This window comes from Leptodactylus fuscus, chromosome 7 (assembly GCF_031893055.1).
Source record: "Leptodactylus fuscus isolate aLepFus1 chromosome 7, aLepFus1.hap2, whole genome shotgun sequence".
NCBI lineage: Eukaryota > Metazoa > Chordata > Amphibia > Anura > Leptodactylidae > Leptodactylus > Leptodactylus fuscus.
In genome coordinates this window covers 108,319,457-108,336,375 of record NC_134271.1, presented here as the reverse complement: position 1 = coordinate 108,336,375, position 16,919 = coordinate 108,319,457, and the positions used below count along the sequence as shown (strand labels likewise).

At 41.9% G+C, this 16,919-nt stretch overlaps 1 protein-coding gene across 1 annotated transcript in view; it reads left to right on the top strand.

The window, feature by feature from the left end:
* The window catches only part of KIAA0586 (KIAA0586 ortholog), a 102,119-nt gene that overhangs the window by 31,593 nt on the left and 53,607 nt on the right, over positions 1-16,919 (top strand). The window contains exons 15-23 of the mRNA XM_075282718.1: positions 1,816-1,993; positions 3,246-3,437; positions 6,808-6,992; positions 7,343-7,459; positions 12,025-12,102; positions 12,658-12,839; positions 13,940-14,058; positions 15,788-15,963; positions 16,655-16,805. Coding sequence (XP_075138819.1) covers positions 1,816-1,993; positions 3,246-3,437; positions 6,808-6,992; positions 7,343-7,459; positions 12,025-12,102; positions 12,658-12,839; positions 13,940-14,058; positions 15,788-15,963; positions 16,655-16,805 — 1,378 coding nt within the window. The remainder of the gene's footprint in view (positions 1-1,815; positions 1,994-3,245; positions 3,438-6,807; positions 6,993-7,342; positions 7,460-12,024; positions 12,103-12,657; positions 12,840-13,939; positions 14,059-15,787; positions 15,964-16,654; positions 16,806-16,919) is intronic.

The window sequence follows — 16,919 nt, the reverse complement described above, 5'->3', positions numbered from 1 at the left end:
GACTGCGCATACCTAGAAGATTGAAACCCTGGACGGAAGAAGACACAGGGAGAGGGCATTCCAGAAGAAGATAGAGGCGTCGCTGGAGAGTTCTCTCGCAACAATGGGGACGCCCCCAGTGCTGCGAGAGAACTCATTTGCATACCGAAGAAAACCGGGATTTCTACCGAACAGCGGCGTGGAGAAGACTTCTAAAGGTAGGAGAAGACTATTCCTACGTGTTAGAAAAAAAGGGTATCCAAAGATAGGATCCCTTTAATGAGATTTGCCAAGCCCACCCTAAGACAGTCTGCTGAAGGGGGAAAATGCATCAAAAAACCTCTTCAAAACAACATGCCTTCAAAAAAACCAGCTTCTTAATTCCTCAAGCAGATTTTTTGTAGGCCTGCAAAAAATTCAAGATAAACATACCCTCCCTGTTAAAGAAGCTTGTCAGGCTCTAGGTGAGTGACGATTTTGTGTAGCTTGTCAATACACTGGACTCATGAGCTCACTCTGCTACGCTGTTTCCATAAATTCCATGCACTTCTATAGGAATTCTGGAAATAGGTTAGCTTGGATGTTTCCCTACCATCACTATCTGTTTGATGGGTGTGAAGTTTATTTTTAGCTATATAGTATTTTAATTAAAAAAAGATGAGAAAAAAAAGCATTAAAAGACATTGAAGAAGTGAAGGAGACCGCCAGTAGGGGATGACTTGAGAAAATGTTTTTAGCTTCAATAGAAGTGTCTCCTCCACTTAAGGATCCTGTCTGACTGGAAAATACATTAGATTCTTGTAAATGTTTCTCCAGTGTGACACAGAAGCAATCCATCATCACTAATCCATCCAACACTTCCATACAAATGACCCCCTCTGTGCTGAAGATGTTTACATAGGCCCAGCTTGTTGGAGAACTACAGCAGGTAGCCAGTAAATCAATGTCAGCTGTGTTCCACTGGCAAATATTTAGGGGCCCCCGTACCACTGTGTCATAACCGGAGACTCTATCCATATTTGAAGGAAAGGTAAATTGTTTGAAAAATGATTGCTATGAAATATAGGGGTGATCGCTACTGAGAAATGACTGCAGGGAGCTCTACTGTAGAGCTCTGGTGCAGCTGCTTCATCCCCCCCTCAACTGACTGACTGCGGAGGAGGTGTTCCCCACAATGAAATACAGAACTCACTTAGAAATGTGGGTCCCCTTCTCCCTGATGTTAATGTAAGCATGAAACAGTAGTTACCACTGACTAGCTATAGTGATTGACAATGGTATCCACCAGATGTTTATTGAAATAGGTCCAAAGTTGTTACTGGAGCTACATGAGATTACAATGCAAACCTTCTGATATTGATGGGACTATCCAGCCATGTAATGTGAGTTGTCCTGAGTTTCCTCCTGTGGCAGAAGTTGGGGAGAAAGAAGGATTAAGCTGTGGGATTTCAAAATGCTCAACCCTTTTATTCTCAGGGTAGATAATTCACTGCCACTGGTGTCTGGCAGTGGCTTATTCCCTTCTCCCCATTGGGAACTCATGCATGCTCCATTTGGCTTCAGTATGGGTGAGTCAGGTGCCTAAATACCTTAACCTCTGACTTTCCTAGTAGTTGGAGACATGGCTGGCATGTTCATTGGAGGTACTCTTTCAGTGTCAAAACCTTGTTGGTTGTGTAGTGTCTTTAGACTGCTTTGTTCCTATGACATCGTACATCTGTGGTTAAGCCATATCTGGGGAGTTATGTAACGATGTCGTGTGTATACTGTGTGTACCTGGTTATCTGGTGTACATTTAAAAATATATTTTGATACTGAGGTCTTCCTTTTATCCAGGTTCCTCAGAAGTTCAATGTGTCCTCTGTGATGGATGAAGAAATGCTGAACCGAGTGTATGGGACACCAGTCTATCAAGGACACCGCAGTACTCTTAAAAAGGGTCCATATCTTCGATATGGCTCTCCACCTGCCAAGTCCAAGCCACAGAGGCCTAAAGTTCTGGAAACTGTGAGGGGTATGTGACTTTAAGCCTATAGAGGGAAATTAGACAAATCAGTTAAAGGGTTTTCTGGCTCCAAATGGGGCAGGTGTGGCAGATGGGCTTAAAATTACAGTTTGATCAAAATGTAAAAAGTACCAAGAACCTAATTTTCATGCAACTTTTTGTGTTCACTGTCCACAGGATAGTTCATCAATATGTAATCTGTGCGGGTCCTAAACCCAGACTCAGATCAGCTGTTGTAGCTCTGGGTTCTGGAAGCCACTAGCAGATGGGCAGCATGCACAGAACCTCGCCTGTTCTAGCATTATGAACGGCACTGCAGTATTATTGGTAGGAGTGGTGCAGCAGTCCAGTACACTGCATATTACTTGTATAGGAGCAGTGCTGCATGCACTGCTTGTCCATAAGCAGCTTTCAGAAAGTTCTGTGGCAACTGATAGGTGTCGGACCCTGACAGATCACATTCTGAAACTCTAATGTTGGCCAGAAAACCCCTTTAAAGGGGCTCTATCACTGGATTTTTGCTACTATAGATAAACTTATGCCTGAATAGCCTCTAAAAAGGCTATTCAAGTCCTGCTAATCGTTTGTTAAAAGACCCCCCCCTCCCCCCCGTTTTAATTAATGAATGACTTTTTAAATGCATAAGTAAATGAGCCCTCCGTGCACTGTGAGCGTTCCCGTGCACCCCTGACGTCATACTCGTGTACTTGCATTTCTGTGGTATATTAATATATGATCTTGCCAAGGAACTGCTAGCATATACAGAATGGCAGATATTTTTTTTTTTATATATATTTATTTATGTAGAATGCGAGCCCCATACAGGGCTCACAAAGTACATTTTCCCCATCAGTATGCCTTTGGAGTATGGGAGGAAATCCATGCAATCACAGGGAGAACATGCAAACTCCCTGCAGTTGTTGTCCTTGGCAGGATTCAAACCCAGGACTCCACCGCTGCAAGGCAACAGTGATAACCACTGAGCCACCGTGTTGCCCCAGCATGTGGATGACATTTGTCATGCGCCTTCCCGCCAACATACATCATAGTGGTGGATTAGGTGGCGGCAAGTCCATGATGACAAATTTGCCACGATTACATGTATTATGGACCCTTTGTGTTTGCCTGAAGACCTTTCAGCAGCATAGAGCCCTCCTGTGTCTGCTGTTAGGTTGGATGGTGCCCACTGTCTGAATACATGACTTTATTTTTGTTTGTTTGTTTAAAAAGCATATTATAAGGCTTTTGATGGATTTTGCAGGTATCAAAGTCAAGTCTGCTAAGATACAGACCAGTTCTACTGAAATGGAGAGAACCCTTATAAAATCCAGATCTCCTGAATTCTCTGTACCAAAGAATTGCAAGCCTCAGTATGTATTTAGTCCATCAAGAGAGCCATATGCTCCAGGCGCTCCAGTGCAGGGACACCTCATCCCAATGGCTATTCCACTAGGTAAGACACTTTTAGTCGGATGCTCCACAATGCAGAAAAACTGTGTTAACCTGTTTGTAGATTTTGCTGCTGTTTTCGAGCCAAAGGCAATGGGAAATGGCAAGGACGTATTTATCCACTCTTGGTTTGGGAACGATAGCAGCAAGCAATCATGACTTTTATATTGTGTTATGAACAGCTGGCTGCTATGGCCGACCACTATTTCTAAGCATTATCTGCCCCGGAAGTATAATTTACCTTAAACCAGGTTCTTCAATTGATCTGCATAGTGCAGAGTATCAAGGACAGTTCACGAAGACCCCTGACTGTGAGCAAGATTGAAATGATTCTCTGTAGTGTTACAGAAACCCTGAAAAGCCATATTGTACATGAGAACTATAGATATATTCATAGAGTTCTGAACTCGGTGACCCTTTAAAGTTTGCCTGTCCTTTAACTGTATGGATTATGGCAGGACTTTAATCTTCAAAAGACAGCATATTTCCATCTTCAAAGAGCAGAATGTTTGGACAATATTGGTGCACCTTGGTACGAGTCCTCGCCATGGGTCTGCGTTATTGACATCAGACAATAGACAGAGTTGTTGGAGCTGCTCGATCTATCCCACCCTAGCTGATTTATTCCCAAATCCCTCAGTGTTTATATAGCTGTGCTCTTCCATGTTCATTCATCCAGGAAGAATTATATCTCATTATTGGTTATTTTGTCATTTTTTTCTATTTATCATTTCAAGCTGTGGTTATTTATGATGTGTTTTAACTAAGTTTAACCTTTGGAGACAGTTTCACAGCTAAAGGGAGTGTTCACGTTGTAATAACATTTTATTAGGGGTTTGCTGTTCTTGCCATTCCCTTATACAACATAATAGAGAGCGGCTAGTGTGGCTTCGCTTTAAAGTGAATGTCCACCCTTGTCCATAGCTTAAAATGAGTCCCAGAGTCTGTTTTTTCTGATATAAATCTCCAAATGCCCTGCTGGGACATGTAGATGCAGATCTACAAATACTGTCCATTGGAATCCTTTGGAGACAAGAAAAACTTATTAAAAACCGCTAGCCTTTCTCTAAGTGGATTTTTCAGGTCCGTACACTGGAGAAAAAAAAAAGAACTCTGTTTAATAGACTTTGTAAATTTAGGGTAGAAACTAAAGACGGGGTCGAATTATCACAGTGCCCGTTTCTTGGTGATAAATTTCGGCATATCTTCAGACACTTTTGTCTATCTCTACACCACTTATTGTTTGGTGGACATAGCAACTAAAATTTGATGCAGTTTTGGCGACCATTAGAGTGTAACCATGTTATTTGTAAGACATGTTAAGGCCCTGACATGTCCTCAATGAAGATCAGAATCCATTGTTATTGAAGAAATTTATCTATTGTATAATTGATCTACTGTACAATGCTCAAGAAGACCTCCAATGGAGACATAATTTTCTCTGTCTACTTCCCCCACGATTGTATATCCTACACGGCACTTTTATGTATGCTATACTCATTTTTTGCAGCACAGCCTCTTCTCTGCTTCAAGTAAGACTCCATCTTGGTTTTCTACTTTCTTGTTTTCACTTGCATTCCCTTTTTTATGTTTGCCGTCAATCCCATGATGCCTCAAAATAGAATCATATGGGCAGCTAGAGCCAGTACCATTTCTGCCTGCTCAGGTCTATACTTGGATTATCTACTCATCTTTCTAAATAAGCTACACAGTCCAGTCATACTGTATTAATGTGACCACCTCCTACTTTTGACGTCAACGTTAAATAACCAATTGCAGAAGGCACGTGTCATCAGCCATCTGGGTGCACTCATCATTGTGGAAGGCACGATGGATCAACACAAGTATGCATCTATCCTTACGGACCATGTTCACCCCTACATGCGAATTGTTTTTCCTCAGGATGATGGCATCTACCAGCAGGACAATGCGACATGTCATAAATATCACAGTGTACGTGCATGGTTGGAGGAGCACCAGGATGATTTCACCGTACTCCCTTGGCCAGCAAATTCCCCGGACTTGAACCCAATCGAGAATCTGTGGGACCACCTTGATCGGGTTGTTCGCGCCATGGATGCTCAACCGCGTAACCTGTTGGCATTGCTCAACATTCCAGTGAACATCATCACAACATCCCCTCTCTTCCTGCACGTCTCGCAGCGGTCCGCTCTGCCAAAGTTGGTTATTCTGGATTTTGACAGGTGGTTACATTAATGTGACTGGACTGTGTAGAAGATAAGTATTACAGCCAGGGAGGCTGCACGGCCATCTCCTTCATTAGAACTGTGTGACCGCAGCTGTCTAGTCTTCAGCATTGGTTGGGTTAGTAGTTCCCATCTCCCACTAAGGAGAACTTGTATGGTACAGCCCTTGCAATTTTATCATGCAGAACTTGAAGCATGTTATGAGTGACACAGCTCTGCTCTCTGGATTCAAGCAGAGAAAGTGTGTCACTGGAGCGTCATTGTTTGTAGGCAATGGTCCCAGGGTGATATAGAGATGGAAGTCACAAGAAAAAGAACAAATTATGCCATGGAATCCCATAAGTGAGCACACGGTGGTATGCACTTTGAAGAGATTGTACCTAAAAATAGCAGCTTCACTTTATAGTTGTGGGTTTGGCAATTATGAGACGTGAAAGAATATTGTAATTGGAATATTTTTGTATTTCTGCAATGTCTATATGTAGCAGTATCCTTACCTCCACGAGCTGTCGCTTTTATTCAAATACACCTCATCCACCCTCTTGTCTGAATGAATATCAATAATGTTATCATTAGAATTTGCGAAATCCATGTATAATGAATAATATATTCAAGATTTAAAACAAAATTCCTTATATACGGTAAGTATTTATTTATGAAAATGACCATGTTGTAGATGCAGAATATTCTTTATAGTGAGCCTTTTTTTCCTTGCTGTACCTAGGGTCTCTAGAATGGTTCCGACCCAAGGACACATGACTGGAGTTACCACCCAGCCCCGTTTTCGCTTTGTTTCTTCCATCCTCTCCCATTTTCAAAGGTAGTTACCTTTGTTGTGGTGGCTGACTTTAGCTCCAACAGCATAGGTAACTACCTGAGAAAATGGGAGAGGAGGTAGAGCGATCCAGGGGCTGGTGGTGGTTCTGAGCATAGGACCCGGATGGAGAACCTGTCTGGAAATCCCCAGGGTACAGCTTTTAATACTCCTAGGAGGAAATAAGTGTAAAACTACTCCCTGGACAGCTCCTTTAAGAATAAGGACTTTCAAACTGACCATTGGTGCCCCCAGTTGCATTATTGTGATGTAAACTGTTGGGCTCTTGGTTACGAGCTCATCATTTATTCTGCTGTACTTCTTGTCTCTCAAATATAACATTTTGGTTTCAGGGAGGCCACGATTTGATAGGGCCGCTCCATTACCATCCTCTGTAATCCTTACTCACCCTCAGCCTGTTGTGAATGTTTCTGTTCCACCAATGCTGCCAAAACCTAAGACAGATGTTGTGAAACCCAATGTTGCTGTAGTGGAGATGAGGTCGGAGAAGAAGGATCCCCCAAAGCTTAGTGTTCAGGTACTAGTTACATTTCTCGCTTTATATGCTTTTTTACTCTTTTCATAAATATCCAAGTGTGTTTTATAAGTCTTGATACATGATCATGAACAACAGTCCAATAAAATGCTGTAACTTCTACTGTAAACCTTACTAAGACTTTGTTCCCATCTACATTGTGGCTTTTTTTCATAGCAGCTGCCACTACATTGTGCCAGATCCAGATTGACTTACTGTGTGCTCTGCCACGTTTTACATCGCTTTGACTGCATGCTGCTTTACGATCTTTAAACCTTCTGACCTTCTTGGTCCTAAGCGTTACCTGATCCTTGTAACATAAATGACACCTCTCATACCCTTAATTGTTCTAGGTTTTACCTTGTGTTGATATAGACAGCATTACTAGTGACAGCCCAGGAACAATCCTTAGGACACCAAGTCCAGATCCTCCACCTCGTACGCCTAGTCCTATCAAAACTGATATACAGGTAAGATTTTCAGTACATAATGCTGTACCCCGCTATCTCTGTCTGTGCCAGACTTTGAATGAAGTGCCAGCTTACATGCACCTGCCGCTTGACTGAAATAGGGAACATGGGAGCCCCCATTTATGTGATCAGCGGTGGTCCCAGTGGTCAGACGCTTATCATTTTATCCTGTGTACAGAAAATAAGTGTTGTTCTTGGGATGGCATCTCTAATGGGTTGGATATTGCAGAAACTAAGATTCCACTTTCCACATTTTATTAAATCTGATTTAACATTGATTCAAGTTTGGTTAATCGGTGCCATGGAAGAGCTGAGTAATAATAACAAATAAGTACTGTTCACACTGGCTGGATTTACCTTGGGCAAATGCACCATGGATTTTCTGTGGCAAAATGTGAGGTTGAAACTTTGGTTTCTGATGTGGCTGTACCAGTGGAAACAATGGGGCTAATCCACAACTTTGCTGTACAATCTGCAGTAATAATGGAATATACTTCTAATTCAAAATCCGCATCACATTCATTATTCTGCATGGATGTTGTAAATAAAAAAATACATTCACTTTCTTTACAGGTGGAATTTCAGTAGGTTCTGGCTGAGTTTAGGTCTATATGCTTAAATTTTGCTAGAATCTGTAATCTGAATATGGTTTAAAGATGTAGAGGTCATAGTATTCAGAGAAGGAGAGTTGTGTGTAGGGGTTAGTTCACACGAGGGAAGAGGGGGCGGATTTTGACGCGGAATCCACCTCAAAATCCGCCCCTTCACAATAGAGGTCTATGTAGACCGCTAGCTTTCTTTTTAATGTGAGCAGTTTGTTCCCGCTCACAGGAAAAAGAAGCGACATGCCCTTTCTTCAGGTGGATTTCGCGGCTGATTCAGCCATGGCGTCCGCCTCACAACGACTCCCTCCAAACTAGGCCCATTCATTTGTTTTGTTGCTCCAATGTTAATAAAATGAAAAAAACAAACTGTTGTTGCATATTGTCTCGATTAAAGGTCTCCTACCATCTTATGTCTATAGCTCCTGTGCAGACCGATCTGTCTTCAGAGTCACAAACTAAAACAATAAAACCATATATACCCCATACAGCTTATCCCCTATTTCTTGGTAATGTATAATAGGTTAGCACTAAGTAGATGGCATCTTGCAAGATCAGACTACACAGGATTTCTTTGCAAAGCTGCTTTATTTCTTATTGTAGATGTGTTAAAGCAATGAAAAAAAAGTGGAAGCAGGAGAAACATGGGTTCTCAGTGGTTAGCACTGTAGCCTTGCAGCGCTGGAGTCCTGGGTTTGAATCTCGCCAGGAAAAACATCTGTAAGGAGTTTATATGTTCTCCCTGTGTTTGCGTGGATTTCATCCGATACTACAAAGACACAAAGACAGTGATACTACAAAGATACTACAAAGACAGTGATAGGAAAAAAAAAGTAAACTGAGATCCATATATGGGGCTCACAATATACATAAAAAAAAGAGAAAGCAACACGTTTCACAGTATATATTAACCTTGAATCGCTTTTTCACAGTTTATACACAGATATCTAATAGTCATTTTAATTCTTAATTCCAAGCTTAAAGCAGTATGTTATCAATTTATGGGGCTGATAACCCCCTTAATGGCCTGTAAAGCTTCCCATACAATCAATCATACTATCCACAGTTGTGTTCTCTGACACCCCCACCTCCTGGCTGAACATCCTGGATATTTTAATTTAATAGAAGTAGATGGGTGGCTGCCAGACATCTATTACACTGCTTATCTCCGGGGATTAGGTAAAAGCCCAACCCATACATCCCCCATACACCTCTATCTGTATCTTTAGCTAAAGGCTACTTACAACATGGATACTTTTTAGAAGCAAATGTGGATCTGGCAATGCAATGTGCCATTGGGACTAATAGGGTATTCTCATCTCAATAAGCGACGGCATATCGCTGAATCCGCATTGGGGCCCCTCACAGCAGCACTTAAGCCTGCATCAGTGTAGGGATCTGTAACACTGCTATAATTGCTATAATGTGTGTGTGTGTGTGTGTGTGTGTGTGTGTGTGTGTGTGTGTGTGTGTGTGTGTGTGTAACACAGTAGAGGCCGCAGCATTGATTCAGCACTTCAGGCCCTTCATTCATGGGATGTGTGACCACCGATCATAAAGTAATAGCATGTGTTAACCTTACGAGAGGACAATACCCCTATAGTAGTTGAACAACAGAGTGGCTGAGCCAGAACCTATCTAGCATATGAATAGGGAGTGTTAAATATATCGTAAGTGACATATTATACACTTACATCTGTTTGACAGTATTGTGTGTCGTGCAGTTCTGGGATATACAAGTGAAAACTAATGGGTTAATACCTAGGACATCCATTAGGGCTCCCATTACAAGCAGTACAGATGAATTATTCATATTTTAATTACTCATAGAACATAACACCCCCGTCTGCGAGCACTCCCTGCTTTTAAAGGTAATTTATTCATTCTTCATTTGGTTTTGGCACCATCTCAGTAATGTCACCAAAGCTTACATGCGTCTAAGTAATGGAAAACATCTGTGTGAATTGTGATAAAACAAGTTGTTTCCATAACATTAGACAACAGATTCAATTACACAGTCAGGCGGGAGACAGATCTGCCTTCCCCTTCTTGGATACTTGCAGCACCTTTTACACATTTCCTTTAAATATTGGCGTTACATAGACTGTTTTGTTGGGTTTTTTTTGTACCCTTGCTAAATATTTTTGTCAGCCTGGCAAAGAATTACTCATATGAGAGAGAGAGCTATCGTACCCAGTCATACTTGTGCAATGGATCTATAGTATTCTCTACAAAAACAGTAGTTCCTTGGTGTTTACAGATGTTTTTGTCTTCAGTTTCATATTACTGCCTTTGTCTTGAGCTGGCCGGCAGCTCACGGCCCCGACTCATTAACATTCACGTCTTGCGCGGCCAAATGTGCATGTGATTTCAATAGAGGATGATAAGCAGCTGCCAGACACCTTTGACCCCACTGATCTCCTGGGAAAACAAAGGCTGACGATGAAAAAAAATAACTGAAAAAAATCCAACTTTTTGGACATATATATGTTTTTTTTCCTTTTAAATGAAAACATCTGGGGCTGTTGGGCAGTTTCAATAGACATTAAAAGGAACCTGCCACCCGAATCCAGCATCTTACCCTAGCTCCACACATAGGTTAGGGCCACCCGAATCTATCAATGTTTTCCCCTTGGGAATTGCTGCCTATGTTGCCAAAATATTCCTGTTTTAGTCAATATGCAGATGAGCTCTTTAGAGCAATGAGGGAGTTGCTGCTTACCTTTTTGGAGCAATGTCAACACCCTTGTTGCTCTAATGGGCTTACTTGCATATTGACAAAAACAGAGATTTCTCAGCAACAAAGGCACTGATTCATAATGGGAAAGCACTGCTCAATTTAGGTGATCCTAAACTATCTGTCTGCTAGGAGGATATACTGGATTCTGGTGGCAGACTCCCTTTGGGGCTAGCTCACACATGGCGCGCATTGGCAGATTTTGGTCCTGATTGTGACGTGGGAAGCCGCGTCACAATAGGGCCAAACTACGCCTGCCACGACTGTCATGGCTCTGACAGTTGCGGCTTCCCGCTCCGGAATAAGCCCTAATGAATGGGCCTAGGCCGGAGGGGGCTGCCGCGAGGCGGATGCTGAATCAGCCACGGAATCCGCCTGTAGAAAGGTCAGCTCGCTTCTTTTTTCTGTGAGCGGCATGTTGCTGCTCATGGAAAAAAGTAAGCTAGCGGTCTACATATACCGATATTGTGAGGGGCAGATTATGACGTGGATTCAGCACCAAAATCCATCCCCCTCTTGCCCCGTGTGAACGAGCCCTTAAATTGGCAGCAGATTCAATCAGAGTTGGGGAGGAATCGCTAATAATATCCTAGCCTCAATCTAATGGCTAGGATCAGGTTAAGGTTGAAATGGTTTGGTATGCTATAGTTTACTGTACCCCTCAGTTTTTTACTTTTCCCCCCTCTAAGATGAGCAGGGAAAGACAGGCAGGATACTGCACGGTTATAAAGGTATATGGTATTTCAGTACAATGGGGAAGATTTACTATTGTGGTTACAAATGGGCTCTGGCATAAATGTGGCACATCTAGTTTGAACTAAAAAAATTTAACAAAAAAGGGAGCATGGCTTAAATGCAAAAAAAAGTGCCCAAATTGCACCAAAATTTTGGCATAAAGTCAACTAAAAGATGATCTATAAACTCAGACTAGACAGTCTAAATATACATCAGATTTATCACCCAGTGTCAGTCACTATGATAAATCTGATGTATTTTCATACCGCCTGTAACTATTAGTACATCTGGGCCAGTGTTTGCCGAGGGTCTGGCGCCGCTTATCTCTCAGCGAAACAAAAGGATTGCATGGATAAAGAGTAAGTAAACAAGTTCTTACAATTACATAATTTAGATCTTTTCTTGTTCTTCAGTCAGTGGAATATTTCCATAGAATTAAAACATCATTGTTCCCAATTATTATGTTCCTTTTGTCTTCTTTTTTTCTTAAGATGCCAGAAACTATTGAAACTGAAGAAGAAATCTTAGCACTTCCCGGCAGCTGTGTGCAGGAAACGGACATCACTCCGGTAAATGTTGAGATTCAGTTTGCGCTCAGCCTTTAGGATGTAATGACTGCATTCAGGATTGCTAACAATCTCTGGTGTGAGCTATGGAATTGATAAGGCGTATGGTTATGGAAGTGTAGCGCTTTTTTGAGGTTCACCTTCAGTCCCTACCTCTGTTGGGGGACACAGTCTAATGTACAAAAGAAAAAAAAGCGGGCTGTCTCCTTTTCAGATTTACATATTAGGTTGGATTCACACTACTGTTATATCCGTCACAGGATGATATCAAAGGAAATTGAAGGTGACATCATTACTTGGAGGAGGTGACATCATCAGTATTCACTAGCAGTTCTATAGTAAAGACTCTGTAGTTAGATTTTCTGATAGCATGATTTTGCTGATAGAGCCCCTTTAAATTGGCCCTGATAGCACATGTTCATTCACATAAATGCATAATGTTTCTAGGTGTGTACCTTAACTCATAATACTCTGCACCCTAGAAATACTCCATTACCAACTGCATTAATTTACTGAAATAGGGTATATTGTATTTAAAAGTATTCAATTCATTCTTAGGATGACCAGATAGAAGAAGTCCCAGAGCCTTTATTGGAGCTTAATGGCTTTGGGGATACAAATCCACCCCAACATGGTGGGATACCGTTCCCTCCTCCGGCACCTGCTCCACAGACAAGTGCGGATATTCTTGATGGAATCATTACAAGGAAAGAGACTCTGGAGAACAGATTGGTCAGCTGGTAAGTCTGATATTACTTCGCTTCTTATACGGTCACCCTATAGTCTGATGAAATAGTAGTACATGAAATTATCTGATGATATTTCATGTCATCCATTCCTGTTACTATTCCCTTTTACATACTGTGGGGCAGATTCTGATACCAATACAGTGAAAGGCATTTTGGCCATAAAGTATATTTTGTGTCCCCTGCACCACTTTTATCACCAGCAACACTGTTCTTACCCTTCATTCTATAGTGTTCATTGCTATAATTAAAAGAGTTTTTCAGCTATTGTTTATTAGTTTTCAATGGTTTTTCAGGACTCTAATACTGATGACGTCTCCTAGGCCATCAATATTGGATCCGAGGGGCTATGACACCTGGCACCCTTACCAGTCAGCTGCTAGATTAGGCCACAAGGTTTGAACCAGTCCTACAGCCTCTTCGCTGAATACCAAGCCCCACGCTATGCACTGTATAGCAGCTGTGCATTTATTTGACAGATGAATATGACATCACTAGCCTGTGAAACAAAAGAGGTGCTTGCTTGAGTGCCATGACTGCTTCAAACAATAGATCTACTGGGTGTCAAACATAAGTCATCAATATTCCTGTCCTGAAAACCCCTTTAAATAGGGTCAAGGTGGTACCATAAAGAAATAATAATAAAAAAAAAAAAGTACTCTCCAATTACCACACTATTACTTCCCAGTGTCCAACAGATACAGTAAGCAGGTAGATCATCTTACCCAGCTAGTCACTGACTGAGGCAGGTCACGCAAGCAGTAATGAGCTGAAGGGGCAACTCCAGTCATTTTCTGTGTGTCAAGTGCTGGAACCAGCTGGGTGGAGGTTAACTCATATTTATGCCCTCTCTAGCCTATGTAAAATAATAACTGGAGAGCCCCTTTAATACTTACATACCATATGGTGTACAGTTGGTGTACTGAGGGGCACAGGAGGTTTTCCTAGGTAACAGTTGGTTTGGAGGACACAGCCATGGATCCTCAAGTTTCTGGGACTTACTGGCGTTGAAATTGATAACATTCCAAGTTTACTAGAGAGAATGTTTTATATACGAAACTAGGTTTAATTTTTTTTTTTTTTATTTCCTTCAGGGTGGAGCAGGAAATTATGGCCAGAGTTGTCAGTGACATGCATTCAAGAAGACAAGATGTCATCCCTGATGTCCCTCTGAGCAGCAGCGAGATCAGTGAATCAGTGTCTTCTGATATTGGTGGGTCAACCGTGCATTTGGTACATATTCAGGACTGGTTTGATCGATCACTACAATAGGCATAACAGAATACATTTCTCTTGCATTGTCTGAGAATTGATCTAGTGTCATAAATGATTGTGGTTACAAGTACACCGCATAGCTTTGATGCTAGTGTTTGGTTGCAGGCTTACTGATGGATCAAGACAAAGTGTTTTGTTTTTTTGTTTTTTGTTTTGTTTTGTTTTTATGGTCGTGCCAAACTACACAGTTGTTTTGTGTACAGTGTTATAAACCGGCAATTAGTACTATATTAAATATAATCAATTCCTAAATACATATTACTTAGAGCTGGATAGAATTGTTAAAGAGGACCTTTCATCACTTTTGGGCACATGCAGTGTTATATACTGCCAGAAAGCTGACAGTACGCTGAGTTCAGCGCACTGTCGGCTTTCCCGATCCGTGCCCGGTGTAAAGCGCTATCGGTCCCGGGACCGTAGGGCTTTACAGTCAGAAGGGCGTTTCTGACCATTAGCCAGAGACGTCCTTCTGCCTCGCGGCGCCAATCGCGCTGTGCTGTGGAGCGGGGAGGAACGCCCCCTCCCTCTGCTCGCACAGCTCGTCCATAGACGAGTATTATCAGGAGCGGGAGGGGGAGTTCCTCCCCGCTCCACAGCACAGCGCGATTGGCGCCGCGAGGCAGAAGGACGTCTCTGGCTAATGGTCAGAAACGCCCTTCTGATTGTAAAGCCCTACGGTCCCGGGACCGATAGCGCTTTACACCGGGCACGGATCGGGAAAGCCGACAGTGCGCTGAACTCAGCGCAATGTCAGCTTTCCAGCAGTATATAACACTGCATGTGCCCAAAAGTGATGAAAGGTCCTCTTTAAGTGCCACTAACTTTTAAGACAACTTGGTCTCACTTAATAAAGCATGTGATTCTGGGACAACATGTAATGCACTTTTAATTTAAAATGTTGCTGCTTTCTGCTTGAAAAACCTCTCAAAGGTTCCTGACACTAGGGGGTCTCCATCCTATCTAATTTGTGGTTCACTTCCTGTTGCTAGGGAAGTCCCATCCATAGATTCACTAGATAAGCAAAATTTCTTCACAGTGATTGGAGGAAGGGGGTCTGGTCTCTTCACACAGTGCAGTGTTCCTGATTCTCCTATATTATGCTCAAATAGCACTTTTCGCAACTATTTTTTTTGCTATTTTACAGTTACTCCTGGCAGACTTACACATAGGTAAACCAGTATTAGTAGTAAAAGGTGTGGGGGCCTCCGACTTCTTATTGTATACACCCACAGCCTGAGAGAGAGATGTAAACTGTGTTTCAGCCATAATGTGATTATTAGCAGCAGAAATACTGATAGGAAACAGTGTATGAAGGTTATACAGCCAGAGAACAGACTGCCCAGGAAGACCCTGCACATACTTCAACTTTTTATGGAACGGTCATGTATAGCTACTCAACTTCTTGTTGTATTCAGCAATGACATATAAATCTGCTGTAGGTTTAGCCGTCAACACTGATTCCAAGTTCAGATGAATTTCTTATGTCATGCACATTCACACATTTGGGTCAGGTGCCATATGAATTTCTAAAATCACTGTAAAAATTAATTCTTATAAGTAATCACATTTTAAGACATTCCTTGGACTCCATCTTTTTGCACCAGTTCCTTCACATTTGAAGTACAGCAGTAGCTTGGTAGATTAATGGTATTCCTCTTACTTTGCAGTAGAGACAGCTGGAGGTGAAGGCTTACAGTTGTTTGTTGATGCTGGTGTCCCCGTAGATTCCGTCCTGATTCGACAGTATGTTGAAGAAGCCCTGGCAGAGACTATCGCCATAATGTTGGGTGAAAGAGAGACTCGAACCAAAGAGACTTATCCACCAAAGCAGGCTGTAGTTCAGGTATTTACAATGTGCATATAAAATTTGTTGGATAAAAAGTTTGACTTTTTGTGCCCACTGAATATATATCTTCTGATACCCCAATCATCTTTACGGTAGGTTGTCAATCACTGGCTTTTAAAAATTCTAAAGGTTTTGCAGTACTCACATTAGCCACTAAACCAAATTATATGCTTCTACTTTCTGTTGTGTAGGTGATTTGTTTTTGCAGTAGTCTTCATCACACACATAATGACAGCTTGCATAAATATGCTTATCTACAACCCTGTCTGTGTAATGACCCCTGTGCAGGTCATAGAGCCTGCCTAGAAAACTCTACCATAGAGGTCGCTAAGTCTCTGCTACGGATTAGTGTGTCTATGGCCCATGGGCCATGTCTAGGGAATAGTATATGGTGCACTATTTTAAGTTTAGGAAGGGGAAGGTCTTTTATTTAACGATTAACGGGACCCCTTTTTAAAGGCTATTCAGGCATATGTGTGCGTCATAGTGCTGTAATCTGATGATAGAGCCCCTTTAATGAAATGAGAATACCCATTTGGTGAATAAGAAATGGATTCTGAAGTTCATTCTTTAGATCTGAGAACAGGGAACTTCATGTGTTTGTGTAATGGTCAGGGATGGGGGTGCTAATCCCATTACATCAGAGAGAAGAATGTATGATATCAAATAATGTTTTTTCTGTGTTTAGCCAGTGCTTGTTGAGATTCCTTCAGTTCCCACTCCTCAGTGCACTCCACCGACATCTCCTCTCCCCCCTCCAAGAGAGACGGCTATAGTGAAAACACCAGAACTATCCCCACAGACTTCACTGGATGAGCCAGACCTTCAGCAAGAAGCAGGTTAGTTTTAAGGTGTATTCACATGTCGTGGTTAAGATAAGGTTCAAACTGCATTAAAAAAAAAAACACATTTGCTTTTGCTGTGGTTTTTACAGGTGAAATGTGTAAACTAAA